At 57.7% G+C, this 17169-nt stretch overlaps 2 protein-coding genes across 2 annotated transcripts in view; one reads left to right on the forward strand and one right to left on the reverse strand.

Annotated features, from left to right (window-relative positions):
- Positions 1-9181, forward strand: part of FRMD5 (FERM domain containing 5) — a 78229-nt gene extending 69048 nt beyond the window's left edge. The window contains exons 12-14 of the mRNA XM_033070937.2: positions 883-951; positions 1833-1939; positions 6375-9181. Of these exons, the coding sequence (XP_032926828.1) occupies positions 883-951; positions 1833-1939; positions 6375-6949 (751 nt within the window). The 3' untranslated portion in view covers positions 6950-9181. The remainder of the gene's footprint in view (positions 1-882; positions 952-1832; positions 1940-6374) is intronic.
- A 295-nt stretch (positions 9182-9476) lies between these two features.
- On the reverse strand, positions 9477-16323 carry WDR76 (WD repeat domain 76; the record flags this gene model as incomplete). Its single annotated transcript, XM_033070798.1, has 12 exons — positions 9477-9856; positions 10212-10265; positions 11038-11190; positions 11550-11764; positions 12333-12485; positions 13132-13285; positions 13378-13421; positions 13505-13606; positions 14275-14395; positions 14843-14898; positions 15253-15345; positions 15754-16323. Coding segments are annotated over 12 exons (1968 nt in total), but the record flags the coding sequence as incomplete, so codon positions are not given.
- Positions 16324-17169: the final 846 nt, after the last annotated feature.

Genomic DNA, 17169 nt, shown 5'->3' on the forward strand with positions numbered 1-17169 from the left:
GGTGTGTCACTGTGTGAGCTCTGGGTGTGTCACTGTGAGCTCTGGGTGTGTCACTGAGCTCTGGGTGTGTCACTGAGCTCTGGGTGTGTCACTGTGTGAGCTCTGGGTGTGTCACTGTGAGCTGTGGGTGTGTCACCGAGCTCTGGGTGTGTCACTGTGAGCTCTGGGTGTGTCACTGTGTGAGCTCTGGGTGTGTCACTGAGCTGTGGGTGTGTCACTGAGCTCTGGGTGTGTCACTGTGTGAGCTCTGGGTGTGTCACTGAGCTCTGGGTGTGTCACTGTGTGCCCTTAGGGCAGTGCTTTGGGGCTGCAGCAGCCCAGGGACATCCCCGGGTTTTGCAGATCCCCCATTGCAGCACTGAGCCCCCCAGGCCACCTCTGCCATGTCTCTGTGTCACAGAGGCCACCCCTGTCCCCAGCCTCACAGGAGAGGTTTGGAGTGGAGGATGGGAGAGGATGGGAGATTTGGGGGCTGAGAACAACAAGGTGTGAAACAAATCATAATCCCAAAATCCCTGCACTGAGCTCCTGGAGCAGAGGCTGGACCTGGGGCCTCGTGTCTGCAGGACACTGCAGCACTGAGGTGACAGCGCTGGCACCCTCCCGCTGCCATGGGAGGACCTGGGTGTTGTGTCCCTCCCAGCTGAGGGGAGGTGACCCCTGCTGTCCAGCATCCCATACCAGAACCAGCAGCAAACTCTGGGGGCAGAGGTGCCAGCCCAGCCCTCTGAGCTCCTCATGGCCCCATTCCCCTGGAGAAAACATTCCTGCTTTCCAAAACGTTCCTGTTTGCCCTGGAGCTGCGTGGGGAGGGGCCCAGGCTGGGCACACGTGGCTGCCAGGGCTCTGCTCTTGTCTCACCCTGCTGCTCTGACCCTGCAGCGGCCGCGTGGCCAAGGAGGTGATGGAGTCCAGCGCCAAGATCAAGAGGGAGCCCCCCGAGATTCACCGGTGAGAGGGGGGGGAGAAAGGGAGGGAGTGTGGGGTGGGGACATGGCTGGAGAACTGGTGTGTGCCCCAGGGTGGGACATGGCCATGGCACTGCTGTGTGCCCAACTGGGGACATGGCCATGGCACTGCTGTGTGCCCAGCTGGGGACATGGCCATGGCACTGCTGTGTGCCCCAGGGTGGGACATGGCCATGGCACTGCTGTGTGCCCAGGGTGGGACATGGCCATGGCACTGCTGTGTGCCCCAGGGTGGGGACATGGCCATGGCACTGCTGTGTGCCCAGGGTGGGACATGGCCATGGCACTGCTGTGTGCCCCAGGGTGGGGACATGGCCATGGCACTGCTGTGTGCCCAGCTGGGGACATGGCCATGGCACTGCTGTGTGCCCCAGGGTGGGGACATGGCCATGGCACTGCTGTGTGCCCAGCTGGGGACATGGCCATGGCACTGCTGTGTGCCCCAGGGTGGGACATGGCCATGGCACTGCTGTGTGCCCAGCTGGGGACATGGCCATGGCACTGCTGTGTGCCCCAGGGTGGGACATGGCCATGGCACTGCTGTGTGCCCCAGGGTGGGGACATGGCCATGGCACTGCTGTGTGCCCAGGGTGGGACATGGCCATGGCACTGCTGTGTGCCCCAGGGTGGGGACATGGCCATGGCACTGCTGTGTGCCCAGCTGGGGACATGGCCATGGCACTGCTGTGTGCCCCAGGGTGGGACATGGCCATGGCACTGCTGTGTGCCCAGCTGGGGACATGGCCATGGCACTGCTGTGTGCCCCAGGGTGGGACATGGCCATGGCACTGCTGTGTCCCTGCAGCGCTGGCTCTCTCCTGGGCCTGACCCTGTCCCCCTTGTCCCCCCTGTCCCCTGTCCCAGGGCCGGGCTGGTGCCGAGCCGGAGCTGCCCGTCCATCACGCACGGCCCCCGGCTGAGCAGCGTCCCCCGCACCCGCAGGAGAGCCGTGCACATCTCCATCATGGAAGGTAGGGCACGGGGCACGGGAGGGGGACACGGACACCTGAGCACGTACACACAGGTACACACACACCTGAGCATGTACACACAGGCACACACACAACTGAGCATTTACACACAGGTACACACACACCTGAACACGTACACACACACCTGAGCATGTACACACAGGTACACACACCTGAACATGTACACACAGGTACACACACACCTGAGCACATACACACACATCTGAGCATTTACACACACACCTGAGCATGTACACACAGGTACACACACACCTGAGCACATACACACACATCTGAGCATTTACACACACACCTGAGCATGTACACACACAGGTACACACACACCTGAGCATGTGCACACAGGTACACACACACCTGAGCACATACACACACAGGTACACACACACCTGAGCACGTACACAAACATCTGAGCATGTACACACAGGTACACACACACCTGAGCAAACACACACAAATCTGAGCATTTACACACACACCTGAGCACGTACACACAGGTACACACACATCTGAGCATGTACATACAGGCACACAAACACACCTGAGCACGTACACACAGGTACACACACACACCTGAGCATTTACACACACACCTGAGCATTTACACACACACCTGAGCGTGTACACACACAGGTACACACACGCCTGAGCATGTACTCACAGGTACACACAAGACACAGGTTCAGATACAGGTTCAGATACAGATACACACACAGACACACACACACACATGAATACACACACACCTGAACACGTACACAAACACCTGAGCATGTACACACACATCTGAGCATTTACACACACACCTGAGCACACACACACAGATACACACACAGACACACACACACACATGAATACACACACACATGAACACACACACACACAGGTTTGCACACACGCCCAGCTGAGGCCGCAGCCCCAGTGCCCCGTTCCCAGAAAAGCTGCTGTTTTCAGCTGGAGCAGCTCCTGCCCGTGCTGGCGCTGTGTCAGAGCAGGATGCACTGGGAAGAAGGTCTGGCAAAAGGCAGCACACTGGGGGCAGCTGTGGAGGTCCCCACAGCGCTGGGGACATGCTGGGGTGGTGGCTGTTGGTGACAGCAGTGTCCCACTCCCTGTGACAGGCTGTTCCCTGCCCTGCATGGGCTGCGGGGCCAGCCCTGCCCCAGCAGGTCCCGTCCTGGTCCTGGTCCCGGAATGTGGGCAGGGACAGGGACTGTCTGCCCCAAGGGAGGGATTTAATTCCACCGAGGGATCCCGGGGTTGGTGGCTGTGCCAGTGTTGGGGATGGCAGCAGGCAGGGTCACCTCTGTCACGCAGTTAGATGTGACAGTCTGTCCCCCACATGCCGTTGGGAAGCAGCCAGAGCATGAAATCACCTCCCACCATAAATCACCCCGAGCTGGCACCACCCCTTTGCTTTTCCTCACTCTCACTTCAGCTCGGTCCCGTGGGAATGAGGTGCCCAGAATAGTTCTGACCCCGGGGCGGGCAGCAGTGCCGCTCTCAGAGCTGTGCCCGCACTCCCCGCGTCCCTGCGCCGCGGGCACCATGGTGAAGTGCCTGGTGAAGATCAAAACGCGGGTCAGTGTCCACCTGTGGCTCATCAACCACTGCTGCCGGGGCGTGCGGGTGCGGGTGCTGGCCCTGGGGCCGCGCCTGCTGTCCCGGGCCCTGGGCATTCTGCCGCTGCTCCCGGCCAGCCCCGGCCTGGGCCACTGCGGGGAAACCGCTGAGCCAGGTAACGCTGCACCGGGGCTGGGCTCTGCTGGGTGTGCAGGGACCACGGACTGCGGGACCACAGGCAGCTGGGATGCAGGAGTGTGGGATGCAGGAGTGCGGGATGCAGGAATGTCGGATGCAAGAATGATGTGGGATGCAGGAGTGCAGGATGCAGGAATGTCGGATGCAGGAATTTGGGATGCAGGATATGCGTGCCAGGGAGTGAGCTGGGGTCTCTGAGTCTGCCTGGACTCCAGGTTGGTGTTAGCACAAAGCTGCTCTGCTGCTGGAGCTGGACTCGAATTCCCAGGATATTCTGGTTGTGCTGTCGGTCCTGTGGAAGCAGACAGCAGCAGGGTTTGGGTCTGGGGGCCAGCACTGCTGTCACTGCCCTCGGTGGCTGTCCCCATGTTGGGGACACAGTGGGTGCCGTGGGGAGCGTTGCCATGAGAGGGGAAGGTGCAGAGCTGGCAGGTGAGAGCGAGTTCCCTCCTGCACTCGCACTGAGCCCGGCTGGGCTGGAGGCATCCGGCCCCGGAGGCTGCAAATCCCCGGGAATGCAGGGGATGAGCTCCGGGTGCTGCCCTCCACCCCGGGGCAGCCAGGACGTGCTGACAGCGTGTCAAGGTACTTTAGTGCCCTGTGCTCTTCCCCTGGCCAGCCCCGTCCCTCTCCAGCCGCCTGCAGGGTGGCCCTGGGGACCAGCAGGTCCCCACCGTGACCTTCAGACACCCTCCCTGGAGCTGGGGCCCTGCAATGGCAGAGCTCCTGTCCCCTCACACCCCTGCCAGAACTACCCGGAACAACTCCCACGTGTGATTTATTGGATTTGGGGGATTTGGAGGAGATGTTGGTAGGGGCAGGAGTTCCTTGGCACAAAGGACCAAAGCTCAGCCTGGTACGGGGCTGGCAGCTGGCACAGGGGCCGGCACAGGGGTCAAACAGTTGGTTTGTGGTGAGCTCAGAGCAGCCTGTGCTGCAGGGGCTCCTGCACGTGATGGGGACATCTCCCCCTGTGTGTTGGGGACATCTCCCCCTGTGTGTTGGGGACATCTCCTCCCGTGTGTTGGGGACATCTCCCTGTGTGTTGGGGACACCCACCCCTTCAGACCGGCACAACCCTCTTTGTGCACCTCCCACCCGGGGCTCTTATCACTGCCACCCATCCCTGCCCTCCCCAGCACTGCAGGCAGCTGCCAGGGACACTCTCACTGTCACCAGGGGCACTGTCACTGTCACCAGGGCAGTGTCACTGTCACCAGGAGCAGTGTCACTGTCACCAGGGCACTGTCACTGTCACCAGGGGCACTGTCACTGTCACCAGGGTGCTGTCACTGTCACCAGGGTGCTGTCACCAGAGGCACTGTCACCAGGGCAGTGTCACCATCACTGGGGCAGTGTCACCATCACTGCGGCAGTGTCACTGTCACCAGGGCCCTGTCACTGTCACCAGGGCAGTGTCACTGTCACCAGGGTGCTGTCACTGTCACCAGGGTGCTGTCACCAGGGGCACTGTCACTGTCACCAGGGCAGTGTCACCATCACCAGGGGCACTGTCACTGTCACCAGGGGCAGTGTCACTGTCACCAGGGTATTGTCACTGTCACCAGGGCAGTGTCACTGTCACCAGGGGCACTGTCACTGTCATCAGGGACACTGCCACCGTCACCAGGGGCACTGTCACTGTCACCAGGGTGCTGTCACCAGAGGCACTGTCACGGGGGCAGTGTCACCATCACCAGGGGCACTGTCACTGTCACCAGGGCAGTGTCACTGTCACCAGGGCAGTGTCACTGTCACCAGGGTGCTGTCACTGTCACCAGGGTGCTGTCACTATCACCAGGGGCACTGTCACTGTCACCAGGGCAGTGTCACTGTCACCAGGGTATTGTCACTGTCACCAGGGGCACTGTCACTGTCACCAGGGCAGTGTCACTGTCACCAGGGTATTGTCACTGTCATCAGGGACACTGTCACCGTCACCAGGGGCACTGTCACTGTCACCAGGGTGCTGTCACCAGAGGCACTGTCACTGGGGCAGTGTCACCATCACTGGGGCAGTGTCACTGTCACCAGGGGCACTGTCACTGTCACCAGGGCAGTGTCACTGTCACCAGGGTGCTGTCACTGTCACCAGGGTGCTGTCACTATCACCAGGGGCACTGTCACTGTCACCAGGGCAGTGTCACTGTCACCAGGGTATTGTCACTGTCACCAGGGGCACTGTCACTGTCACCAGGGCAGTGTCACTGTCACCAGGGTGCTGTCACTGTCACCAGGGTGCTGTCACTATCACCAGGGGCACTGTCACTGTCACCAGGGCAGTGTCACCGTCACCAGGGACACTCTCACTTTTACCAGGGGCAGTGTCACTGTCACCAGGGCCCTGTCACTGTCACCAGGGCAGTGTCACTGTCACCAGGGTGCTGTCACCTCGGGGCAGCCACAGCCCATGGCTGTGTGTGATCGCTGTGGATGAGCCCGGGCCCTGCTGCGGTGCCGGTGACAAGCCAGGCGGGTGTGGAAGCGCCACCGCCGCAGTCAAGGGGCTGCAGGTCCCCAAGGACCAACAACAACAACCCAGCAGGGACCCAGGGCAGCTGTGTCCTGTCCCCACGGGGACACCGGGGCAGAGCAGCGCAGGAAGCTCCCCCTGCACCCCTCTGAGCCTCCCCCCGTCCCTGCCGTGTCTCCCCAGGCCTGGAGTCCCTCCGTGACAGCGCGCACTCCACGCCGGTGCGCTCGGCTTCCCACGGCGACGCCTTCGCGGGCCCCGGGCGGGGCGGCCGCGCCGAGAGCAGCGAGCGGGTGGCCGTGATCGCCGACGAGAGCTACAGCCCCGCCGACAGCGTGCTGCCCACGCCCGTGGCCGAGCACAGCCTGGAGCTGATGCTGCTGTCGCGCCAGGCCAACGGAGCCCCGTGCAGCATCGAGGAGGAGAAGGAGTCGGAGGCGGGCACGCCGGCGGCCGAGGCGGAGGGCGAGCTGCGGGCGCTGTGCCCGGGCACCGCCGGCCTGGGGCCGGCACAGGCCCAACAGGTGAATAAGTTTCTTTTAAGTGTCCTCCGTTTGCTCCTTGTGACAGTTGGACTCCTCTTTGTTTTGCTCCTCCTCCTGATCGTCCTTACCGAGTCCGACCTTGACACTGCCTTTTTCCGTGATATCCGCCAGACCCCAGAGTTCGAGCAGTTCCATTACCAATACTTTTGTCCCCTCAGGCGATGGTTTGCCTGCAAGCTCCGCGCCGTGGTAAACCTGCTCATTGACACCTGAAGGCAGGAGGCGGCACGGGGGCCTGGACGTGCCGCGGGACCGCCGGGGCACTCACTAACCCTCCCCTCCCGAGCCAGAGCCCGGCCGGCCCGGGAGGGGCTGTCCGGGAGGAAGAGGAGGGTGGGCGCAGCCCCCGGAGCCCCCCCCTCCCCGTGCCCACCCCCGGAGCCCGCACAGCACCTCCCGTCCCGACCCCGCGCACACGACTTGGGGAGCACCGAGCAGAGGGGAGTTCACTGCTGAGCCCCTCCCGGGGCTGGCGGGGCCGTCCCGCAGGAGCTTTAGCAATGGTGCTACTGAGGTTTAATTTTACACTCGTGTACTGTTACGGTATTCGATCCGCACTGTGCCCGCCACCCCGCCCTCCTCGAAGCGCTTGGCAGAGCCCTCCCAGCTCCGCGGAGCCTCTCGGGGTGACACGGCCGCGGCTCTGGGGACGCCCCGGTGCCCTCCCCTCCCCGCAGCCATCCGGAGCCCTCGCCCTGCTGCGGACTCGGCCCTTCGCCACTTTTTTTAAGCCTTGAAGCATCGCTGCTCCCGAGGGCAGGGGAGCATGGAAGCCAGGGGACGCCGGGCTAAACCCAGCCCTGGCGTGGAGCTGTAGTGACTGTGTCAGATTTATTGGGATGAACCTTTACCCTCCGCCAGTTGTACCTGTTTTGTAAAAAAAAACCAAACAACCAAGCAAAAAGAACAAAAAAAAAGGAAAAAAAAAGAAAAAAAAGAGACATTTCAAGGTCTATTTTAACAAGGAAATGCTATTTTGTTATCAAATCTAATCCAGTTTTTTTACTTTACGGATGGGGTGACCGCGGGTGCCGGGACCGAGCGGCTCCCGGTGAGCGAGGGTTTGAGTGAACACCGGGAGCCCAGCACCAGCCGAGCCCTGCTGGGGTTGGGACAGAGAAGGAGCTCTGGTTCTGGGACTCTTCCCAAGAGGACACGAGGGCAGAAGCGCAGGTGACGCTGAAGAAGCCAACGGACACCTTTAGTCGATAAACCCACCTGGTGGGTGAGGACCGGGACTGTTGGTCAGCAGGAGCAGCAGCCCACCCGCAGGGAGCAATAACAGCCAGTTCTGGTTAGCGTGGGGTGACAAGTTGGACATATCAGAAAAAAAAAAAAAAAAAAGGTAAAAAAAAACAGTTAAACAAGTTTAATTTCATCTCAGGGAGAGATTTTTCCGTAAGCTGGGGCCATACCTGCAGTTTTACAAAGCCTGATGTCCGCGTTGTGTTTGAACATCCAGCGCCCAGGGGCCGTGGGGCACACGGGCTCCTTGTCACTGCAATAAGGGGAGAGGTCCCGTGGGGCACAGCCCCCTGCCCAGGCCATGGCCCAGCACAGCACAGCCCGAGGAGGGGCTGGGGTCCTGCCCTGGCTCCAGAGCAAGGCAGGAACCCCCGGGGAAGGCTCCAGGAACCCCCGGGAAGGGCCCAGGGACCCCCGGGAAGGCTCCAGGAACCCCCTGGAAGGCTCCAGGAACCCCGGGAAGGCTCCAGGAACCCCCGGGAAAGGCTCCAGGAGGTGGAGGAGTGATTTTTTTTACATGATAATCCTGTTTTATGCAACATAGCAAAAGTAACTCTTAGTGTAGTGTTCCTACCTCAGCCCATAGCGCTGATGTTTCTATGCAGTTGTGCTCGTCCCGACGCTGACGTTTTTTACCCTGGGTTAACGCTGCAGTGTCGTCCTTCCTCCTCCTCCTCCTCCTCCTCTCCTCACTGCAATGTTCTGTGTGATGTGACAGCACAGCTCCATCCTCCGAGCCCCCCGCCGGGCCCTCCCGAGGCTTTGCTGGGCCAGGCTCTGTGCCAGCCCCGGCCACCCGTGCCGTTGTCACCCGTGCCGTTGTCACCCCGCGTTTTTCGGCAGAACCACGAGAACTGGTGATTTTCATTGTACGTTTCTCCCGTCTGTCCCAGACCCTGCCCTGTGTTTCGGGCCCTGTTAGTTTCACCCGTGTTTCTATCGAAATGTTGTTTCCATAGGTTCTGAGATCAGAAACCCATGAATCTCGTCCTAGCATACTGCATCTTTCAGCAGTAGACAGTAAAATACCTGAAAATGTGAATTTCTTAGTTTTCATAAAGAAAACCTAGAGATTAACCTTTCATGTGCCAAATACTGTAAGTTACATCTTTTTTTCCTTCAAAACGTACCTTTTTCTACATATCCAATACCTTAGTTAGCATAAAATCATTGGTGCCATGAAAAGTATTTTTAAATTTAAATAAATATTTAAATATCATGAAAAGCAGAGTGTGGATGAGCTTTGTTGAGTGATTCTGATTTTTCTTTACTCAAGTGCAAACAGCTCAAACTGTGAGAGATTTGGTGTTTCAGCAGCTTCTCACTGGAGTGAGAGTTGCAGAGCTGCAGGAGAGTCCCTGGCAGGTCTGTGCAGGGCAGGAACAGTTTTACAAATGCACCTGGGAACTTTGGGCCCCTCAGCACAAGGAAGGCACTGAGGGGCTGGGGCGCTCAAGGATCACCTTTATTTCCATGGAAGACACAGGTGCCAAAGGTCCTTTAAACTATTTATTTTAAGACTTTCAAAGTACATTTCTGTCCTGAGAAACAACAGTCAGTGTGGGAGCTGCTCCACATGGAATTAACAAAGGCAATGCAGGAAGGTAAAGAGCTAGGTACTTCTATTTGAACACGTGCAGGCGGCCGCTGGAGTTGCCTCCCACCAGGATGTTCTGGCTGGGGTGCACCACGTTGATGGAGCACACGGAGGTCAGGTAGTCCTCGCTGCAGAAGGAGTGCAGCAGGGTCCCGGTGTCCTGGAAGACCTGGATCTGCCTGGGCTGTGCCATGCTGCCCACCAGGAAGCAGTGCTCCTGCTTGGGGTCCCAGATGGCCCTGAAGCGGGTCAGCCAGCGGCCGGTGTTGTTGTTGTGTCTGCAAGGGAACAGGGACATTGCTCCTTGTGAACCCAGCATTTAAATCATCATCCCTTGTCTTCCAAACCTTCAGCACTCACTGGAGTGCTCAGATCCCTGTCCTGGGATGGGCAGGATGGGACAATACCAGAACGGGCTGGGAGAGACCTTAGAGAACACCCAGCTCCACCCCTGCCATGGCAGGGACACCTCCCACTGTCCCAATGTCCAGCCTGTCCCAATGTCCAGCCTGGCTGGGGCACTGCCAGGGATCCAGGAGCCTGCCCATCCTCAGAGGGAACAATTCCTGCCCAGTATCCCTCCAGCCCTGGGAGCCATTCCCTGTGTCCCAGGCGTGCTGTCCTTGTCCTCACCTGATGGAGCTGAGCAGTGTGACAGACGATGACAAGGACGTGGTGTCGTAGACCCTGGGCACAGAGCAGATGAACACATGAACACCATGAACCCGAGCTAAGGCAGCCCTCCCTCACCAGAGCAGGAGTGCACACACACCCAGCCTGGCCACAGGCAGCAGCACCCAGCTGCAACCACTGCACGTGTGGGGCTGCAACCCCTGCAGCCTGAACTGCAGCCCAGCCTGGCTGGCAGCTCTGCAGCAGGGCCGGAGAACCCAAGGCCAGCCCAGCACCCCACCTGCTCCTCCACCCGGGGGATGCAGAAACTGCCCAGCCCACACAAAACCAGGTGATGACCTCAGTCGTGGTCACAAAGTAACCAGGAGTAACCTCCAACACAACTCACAGCAGCTCAAAGGATGAAAAGGTAGGCTATTTACAGAAGCACTGGTATCATTATTTCAAGTACCAGCTACAAACAAATTTAGTTTCTGAGCATTTTGTGTTTGGGCTCAGCAGGCAGGTTTTGGCTGGCTGTTTTTGTGGGTTTTGATTTTGTTTGATTGTTTTTTAAAGATTAACAGTACCTGTATATTTTTACTGTTCAATATCCTGAGGGAAAATGAGAATTAGAGAAAAAAAAAACAACCAAACAAAAAAAACCATTAAAAACTACATCAAAAATGTTAGTGTAAGTAAATGTTAATCATTTTTTTAAGTGATAAAGACAGAAGGTTCTCAGTGCTGGGTCATGTGGAGAGGTAATAATAATAACTATAATAATAACAATGACAAGAAACTGCCCAGTGAGTATTTTCCATGACTCTCCCCTCCACAGCCTTACCTCAGCTTGTCATCAGCACACACTGTGACCACCCTGCTCCCAGTGCCAGGTGAGAAATAGGCTGAGGCCACACTTTTGGTGTGTCCTTTGAGAGAGCTCAGGGGCTTGTTCCCCTTGGCCTTCAGGTACCGAACGTCGAAAACACAAACATCCCTGCAAGAGCACCACACACACTTCAGTAATTATCCTTCATTCACCAAACCAGCTCCAGAGCACGGCAGGCTGTGTGGGAGCTGCTCCAGAGCTTCAATATCCACTCAAGTGGTGGCTCTGAGGGATTCTGGCAGCACCAGAACCACCCCAGCCAGCCTCCATAAAGCCCCTCTGTGCCACCAGGGCCCATCTGTCCCCATCTGGTTTGGGAAATCAAACCAAATCCCACCTTAAATCCTTCTAAGGACTGGAAACTTGTTTTCTAAAGCACCAAGACAGCTCTGACTGTAAACGGAGGCTGAGAAACTCCTCAGCCCCAGCTGTCCCCAGTACACAAGCAGGTCAGTGTGGGTTCTTACACCAAGCCAGCAGCCAGGAAATAGTGTTTGTTCAGGGGGTGCACGTGCACTGTCCGAGTCCTCCTGAAGCCAATGTCTGCAGAGAGCTCTGGGGACACCCCTGGGGTCCGTCTGTCCACCACAGCCACGGCTCCGTCCCAGCAGCTCACGATGGCAGTGCACGCGTTCTCCTCCAGGAAGTCGAAGCAGGAGAAGTCTTCCTCACTCCTGCAGATCTGAGCCCAGGGAAGGTTAAATGTCAGCACTAAAGGAAACAGCCAGTTGTTTGTTCTAACACCCAAACACTCCCCGGGCTGTGGGGTTCATCCTTTCCCTTTTAAATTCACCAAAAACCATGCAGCCCATGTGACAGCCTCACCCACAGGTAACCCTTCTGTGAAACAAGGATGCTTTCCACAGGGGAAATAATGAGGAGATAATTAACCATCCAAACCACAGCAGCAACAGCACACTCCAAATTCCCTGTCAGAGCTCCTACAAGGCACTGTCAGCTCTGTGTTCCAGCAATCAAAGGGCTCTTGGCCTTGAGCACACACTGAGCGAGGATCAAGGATCTCCTTCCCTCCTCCAGCGCCCCAGAAACTTTTCATCATGTGCAGAAATGTAAACGGGGAAACTGGGAGAACCCAGGCTGTCACCGGGTTTTGGTGAGTAGGAAACATCTCCCTGTTTATGTGATGTTAATTAAAGGCTGATTGACATGTCCTTGTGGAAATAGAACCTGAACTGCCTTGTTAATAAAACAACCAAGTAACAACCTGGTCCAAGCGGAATAAACCTCACCTCGTCGAAGACAGCCCTGGTGACATCGGCACAGCGCAGAGTGTCGTTGCTCAGGGACAGCAGGTGAGCAGGGTTGCAGGGAGAGAAGTGCATGCAGCTGACATGGAAGCTGTGGGGGGTGAAGGTGTGGGCTCCCTCCTCAGACCTGGAGCTCTGCAAAACGACAGACCCCACAGACACGGGTGCTGATCACTGCAGCTGTTTCTGTTAATGAGCACGGCTCCTCAAGCCAAACCTCTGGGTTTTGGAGGAGGCAGAGGGTGCTGGTGGGAGGAGAAACAGCAGAGGTGAAATGGACAGTGAGGCTGCTTCTGGACCCTGAGCATGGAAAGCTGCAATTAGTGCCACTGCAGCCACCAGCCCCAGATCTGGACAGCAGCACCTGGCTTGTTTCCACCCACACCGCTGGGTTCTGCTGCCACATCAAAACATGGACACACTGCGTTACTGAGAGCTCAGGCTGAACTACTGGCCCAAACTGCACAAAAGCAGGATCTCCCCTGTCTTCTCTTCCAAATTTTGCATCTTTTTGTTACTTTAAAAGAAAATGAACAGGTCATTTTGGACCAAGTTCTGGTTCATCCCACAAGAACGACTCTGCTCTCAAACTTCATAAGAAAACAAGGGAGAACAAAAGGGAAAGGCATTCTGGCAACTCTACATTTGACACTCACTCTTGACAACCACCAGGTATTACCCCTAAGAATGGAAAAAAACCAAAACACTCTCATGAGCCTGACAAACTGCAGCTGTCCTGAACCCCACACCTGTCCAGGTGAGGAGCACATCGAGCACTCACCACATTCCAGAGGCCAACGTGCCCCAGCTTGTCCCCAGCTGCCACAAGGATGGTGCTTTGGGAAGGGTGGATGGCCATGGAACACACCCGGGCTTTCACCACCTTCCTGACGTTCCCCTCGCTCAGCACCATGCTGCTCAGGCTCTCCTGGTACCTGCAAAGCCAAAATGAACCCCTCACCAAAACGTTAATAAGGGAAGGAGGGGGGCCAGACACCCCCAGTTCTGGCTGCTGTTTCCACGTTACCTCTTTATGTCAGGTGTGCCCCGGTCAGCATGGTCTGTGTTCAGCTACAGACAGAAAGGAGATAGTTAATCAAAATCAGAGCCCATTATCCACATTATCCACAAATAACTAATTAAACTAATAATACCTCACTTATCCTCATCCACGTGCCCAGTAAGGCCTCTGTCCATTCACTGCTCTCTGCCTCATCCTCTGGAACCATGGGCAAAGGTCCAGCTGGAACCTGGGGCTGGGAGGACATTGGCAATTTTTGTAACTCAAATCAACTAAAACCACAAACAAGGTGAATTGGTACTTTCCCCACAGCAGACATTCTGAGAACACGCCCACAAAAGGACAGGAAATAAACAGAAAAAACAGAAGGTAGTATCACAAACTTATTAAAAAGATCAAGAGAATTTCACTGGTGGCACAGACAAGCTGCCTCCCTGGGTTTCTACCTCTCCTGATACTCCAGCAAGACCTTTATTTACAGATTCCAATCTATTCCATAGCTCCATGGAAGATTTAAATTCCCATCTCTCAGAACAACATAGCTTTTACTTGTTGTTCCATTGGTGCTTCAAAGACATGGCAAATATTACCCAGGAAAATAAAACCAGCTCAGAAGTTGCAGTGAAATAACATCCAGAGTAATAAACCTTTGGATTTAAGGCTGCTCAGCTCCATGGGCTGTTGATGTGGCATGTTTGACCCTCAGGATCCCCAGCTGGACCATGGCATCAGCCTGGGCCCCAGAGTGCCTCCTGGCTTGTGGTGAGACTGGGGGTGACAGAACTGACTGTCCCTCACTGTCCCCACGTCCCCAGCTCCCTGAGAGTCTGCAGCGCCCAGTGCCCCCCTCCAGTGTGACAGCAGTGGTTTCAGAGAGCTGCTGTGCACTCCCTCCCATCTCACATATTCCTCTGCTGCTGGCTGGGCGAGCGTCTCCACCAAGGGGAGGTCCGTGGGCTGCACCCGGAGCAGGCGCATGGATCGGCGCCGGGCTGGCTCATCCTCCACCTTCTTGGGCTTGGCTCTGCAACAGAGACACCAGCTCAGCTCAGAGCAGAGATCGAGTTCAGTGACAGCCCCGAGGGCACAGACTGCCACCAGCCCCGAGGGCACACACAGACACCAGCCTGGGCAGGCCCTGCAGGAGCAATGTGCTCTCCATGACAATGAGGAACAAAACCACAAGCACTGTACAAGGCACACTCAAGTTTTCCTCACCCTGCTGCTTCCCCTCCCAGCTCTCCTCATTCATTACCCATCTCCCATCACACTCTCCGTTTGGGCTTCATCTCATTTTCTGCTCAGCATGGCACTGTGCTGGCAAGGCCAATGCCATCTCCCCACATTCACTGGTTATCCCCCCCCTGCACCTTGGTCAGGCCCTCTCTTCCCCCTCCCACCTTTTCCCAGCATTTGTTTCCATCCCACAATGAAGACTCGAGGATATAAATCTCACCTACTGTCACTGTACCTTTTAGTGATACGAGATCGCCTTTTAGTTGTAAGTTGGTTAAGCCTTGCAGCTGACTTAAAGAGAAAAAAGAGATTAATTAAAGATAATGAGCATAAGATTAACCTGTATACAACACAATTATCTCAAGGCACCAATGAACTGACTGCAATTATTTACAATAAGAAGAATGAAACTGTGGTTGCCCCATCCCTGTAAGTGCTCCAAGGCAGGCTGGATGGGGCTTGCAGCACCCTGGTGTACGGAAGGAGGTGGAATGAGAGGGGCTTTGAGGTCCTTTCCAAACATCCCAGGATTCTGTGATTTTCATGGCTTTCCTCATATCCAGCTGCCCCAGGGAGGAAAGGGTTTCACAGCAGGAGGATGACAGTGTAAATATGCATTTCAGTGCATTTAGACCCTATACAAACCTCATGCAGCTTCAGAGCAGCGAAGAATTTAGCATTTTCTGTAATGTTCTTCAGTCTTTTCCTTTCATAGGCTGATAGGTGGGAGTCTCCATCCTACAGAATGAAAAGCCAGTTACTCTCAATCATACAGTCCCAGAGAGGTCCCAGGCTCAGGGAAGTGAGTCTCTAAACTGACTAAATTATTTTTAAGTGGTTTGATGTATTTGTAACAAATACAGGACCACACAAATTGTGATGGTGATGTGTCTGTCCATACAGGTCCCGCTTGCTTTACAAAACTTACTCTGCCACTAACTCTATGAAGAGAACTTTATCAAAAATTTTAATAACGAAAACAATAATTAAGGGATTCATAAAGAACTTAACACTTCGGTGAAAGGGTAAAATGAAGTGGGACACTGCCAGTCAGAGGTTAAAAAAAGGGGGAAAAACCTACATACAGAAGAAAAGCACTTAAAAGCTTTACTTTATAAAGATGACAGCCGGGGACCCGGTACTCACGGGAACCGCGTCTCCCCCGTCGCTGCCGTCACTGTCCGCATCCCACAGCCCGTCCTGGCCGCGGGCATCAGAGCTGGGGCCGGCCGCGGAGCCGGGGGCTGCCCTGGGGCCGCTCTCCGCCTCCGGGCACGGCCTCTTGCTGGCCGGGCCCCGGGGGCTCGGCAGCCGCTTCTGGGCCCGCGGCCAGGCCGCCTCGGGCAGCGGCGTCAGCAGCACCCGCAGCTGCCGGCCCGGGGGCAGCTCCCGAGGGGGAGAACGGGGCTCGGTTGGGTCTGACGGGGGCAGCTCCTGAGGGGGGGAACGGGGCTCGGTTGGGTCTGACGGGGGCAGCTCCCGAGGGGGGGAACGGGGCTCGGTTGGGTCTGACGGGGGCAGCTCCCGAGGGGGAGAACGGGGCTCGGTTGGGTCAGACGGGGGCAGCTCCTGAGGGGGAGAACGGGGCTCGGCAGAGCCTGACGGGGGCAGCTCCTGAGGGGGAGAACGGGGCTCGGTTGGGTCAGACGGGGGCAGCTCCTGAGGGGGAGAACGGGGCTCGGTTGGGTCTGACCGGGGGAACTCCTGAGGGGGAGAACGGGGCTCGGTTGGGTCTGATGGGGGGAACTCCTGAGGGGGAGAAAGGGGCTCGGCAGAGTCTGACGGGGGCAGCTCCTGAGGGGGAGAACGGGGCTCAGCGGGGTCCGACGAGGAGCATTCCTGCGGGGGAGAACGGCAGTCGGCGGGGTCCGACGGGGGGCACTCCTGCGGGGGAGAACGGCAGTCGGCGGGAACCCGCGGCGGGACCCCCGGCACCGCCGGGCCTTGAACCCCGCCCGCCCCGCTGCTCACCTCCCCCTCACAGCCCAGTTCCTCTCGGGTCCCCTCCCACCTCAGTCCCCGTCCCTCCCGGCCCCGGCGGTCCCCGCTGCCCCGGACCTGCGGCTGCTGCCGGGTGTGCGGTGACGGCTCCTCGGGCTCCTGCGGCCCGGGCTGGGACAGCGCCATGGCGCGCGCGGGGCGGAGCGGCGCTTCCCGCCCGCACGGCGGGGCGGCCCGGGCGGGTCCCGCCCTCAGCGCGGCCCGCCCGCCGCACCGCCCGGCCTCCCGCCGCCGCGGGGCAGGGTCACTGCCATGGGGCCCAGGAATCCCTCCCCGAGCCCGTGAGGCCCTGGCACAGCGGGAGCAGAGCGGCTGTGGCTGCCCTTGGATCGCTGGCAGTGCACAAGGCCAGGCTGGACACTGGGGCTTGGAGCAGCCGGGGACAGCGGAAGGTGGCAGAGCCCTGACTGAGAGCACGGCTCTGACCGAGCGCACAGCCGCCCCTCAGGGGGCACAGCCGCCCCTCAGGGCTCTCACTGAGGGCACGGCTCTCACTGAGGGCACAGCCGCCCCTCACGGCTCTGTCTGAGGGCACAGCCCTGACTGAGGGCACAGCTGCCC

Source organism: Catharus ustulatus, chromosome 12, assembly GCF_009819885.2.
Source record: "Catharus ustulatus isolate bCatUst1 chromosome 12, bCatUst1.pri.v2, whole genome shotgun sequence".
In the NCBI taxonomy this organism is placed as follows: Eukaryota; Metazoa; Chordata; class Aves; order Passeriformes; family Turdidae; genus Catharus; species Catharus ustulatus.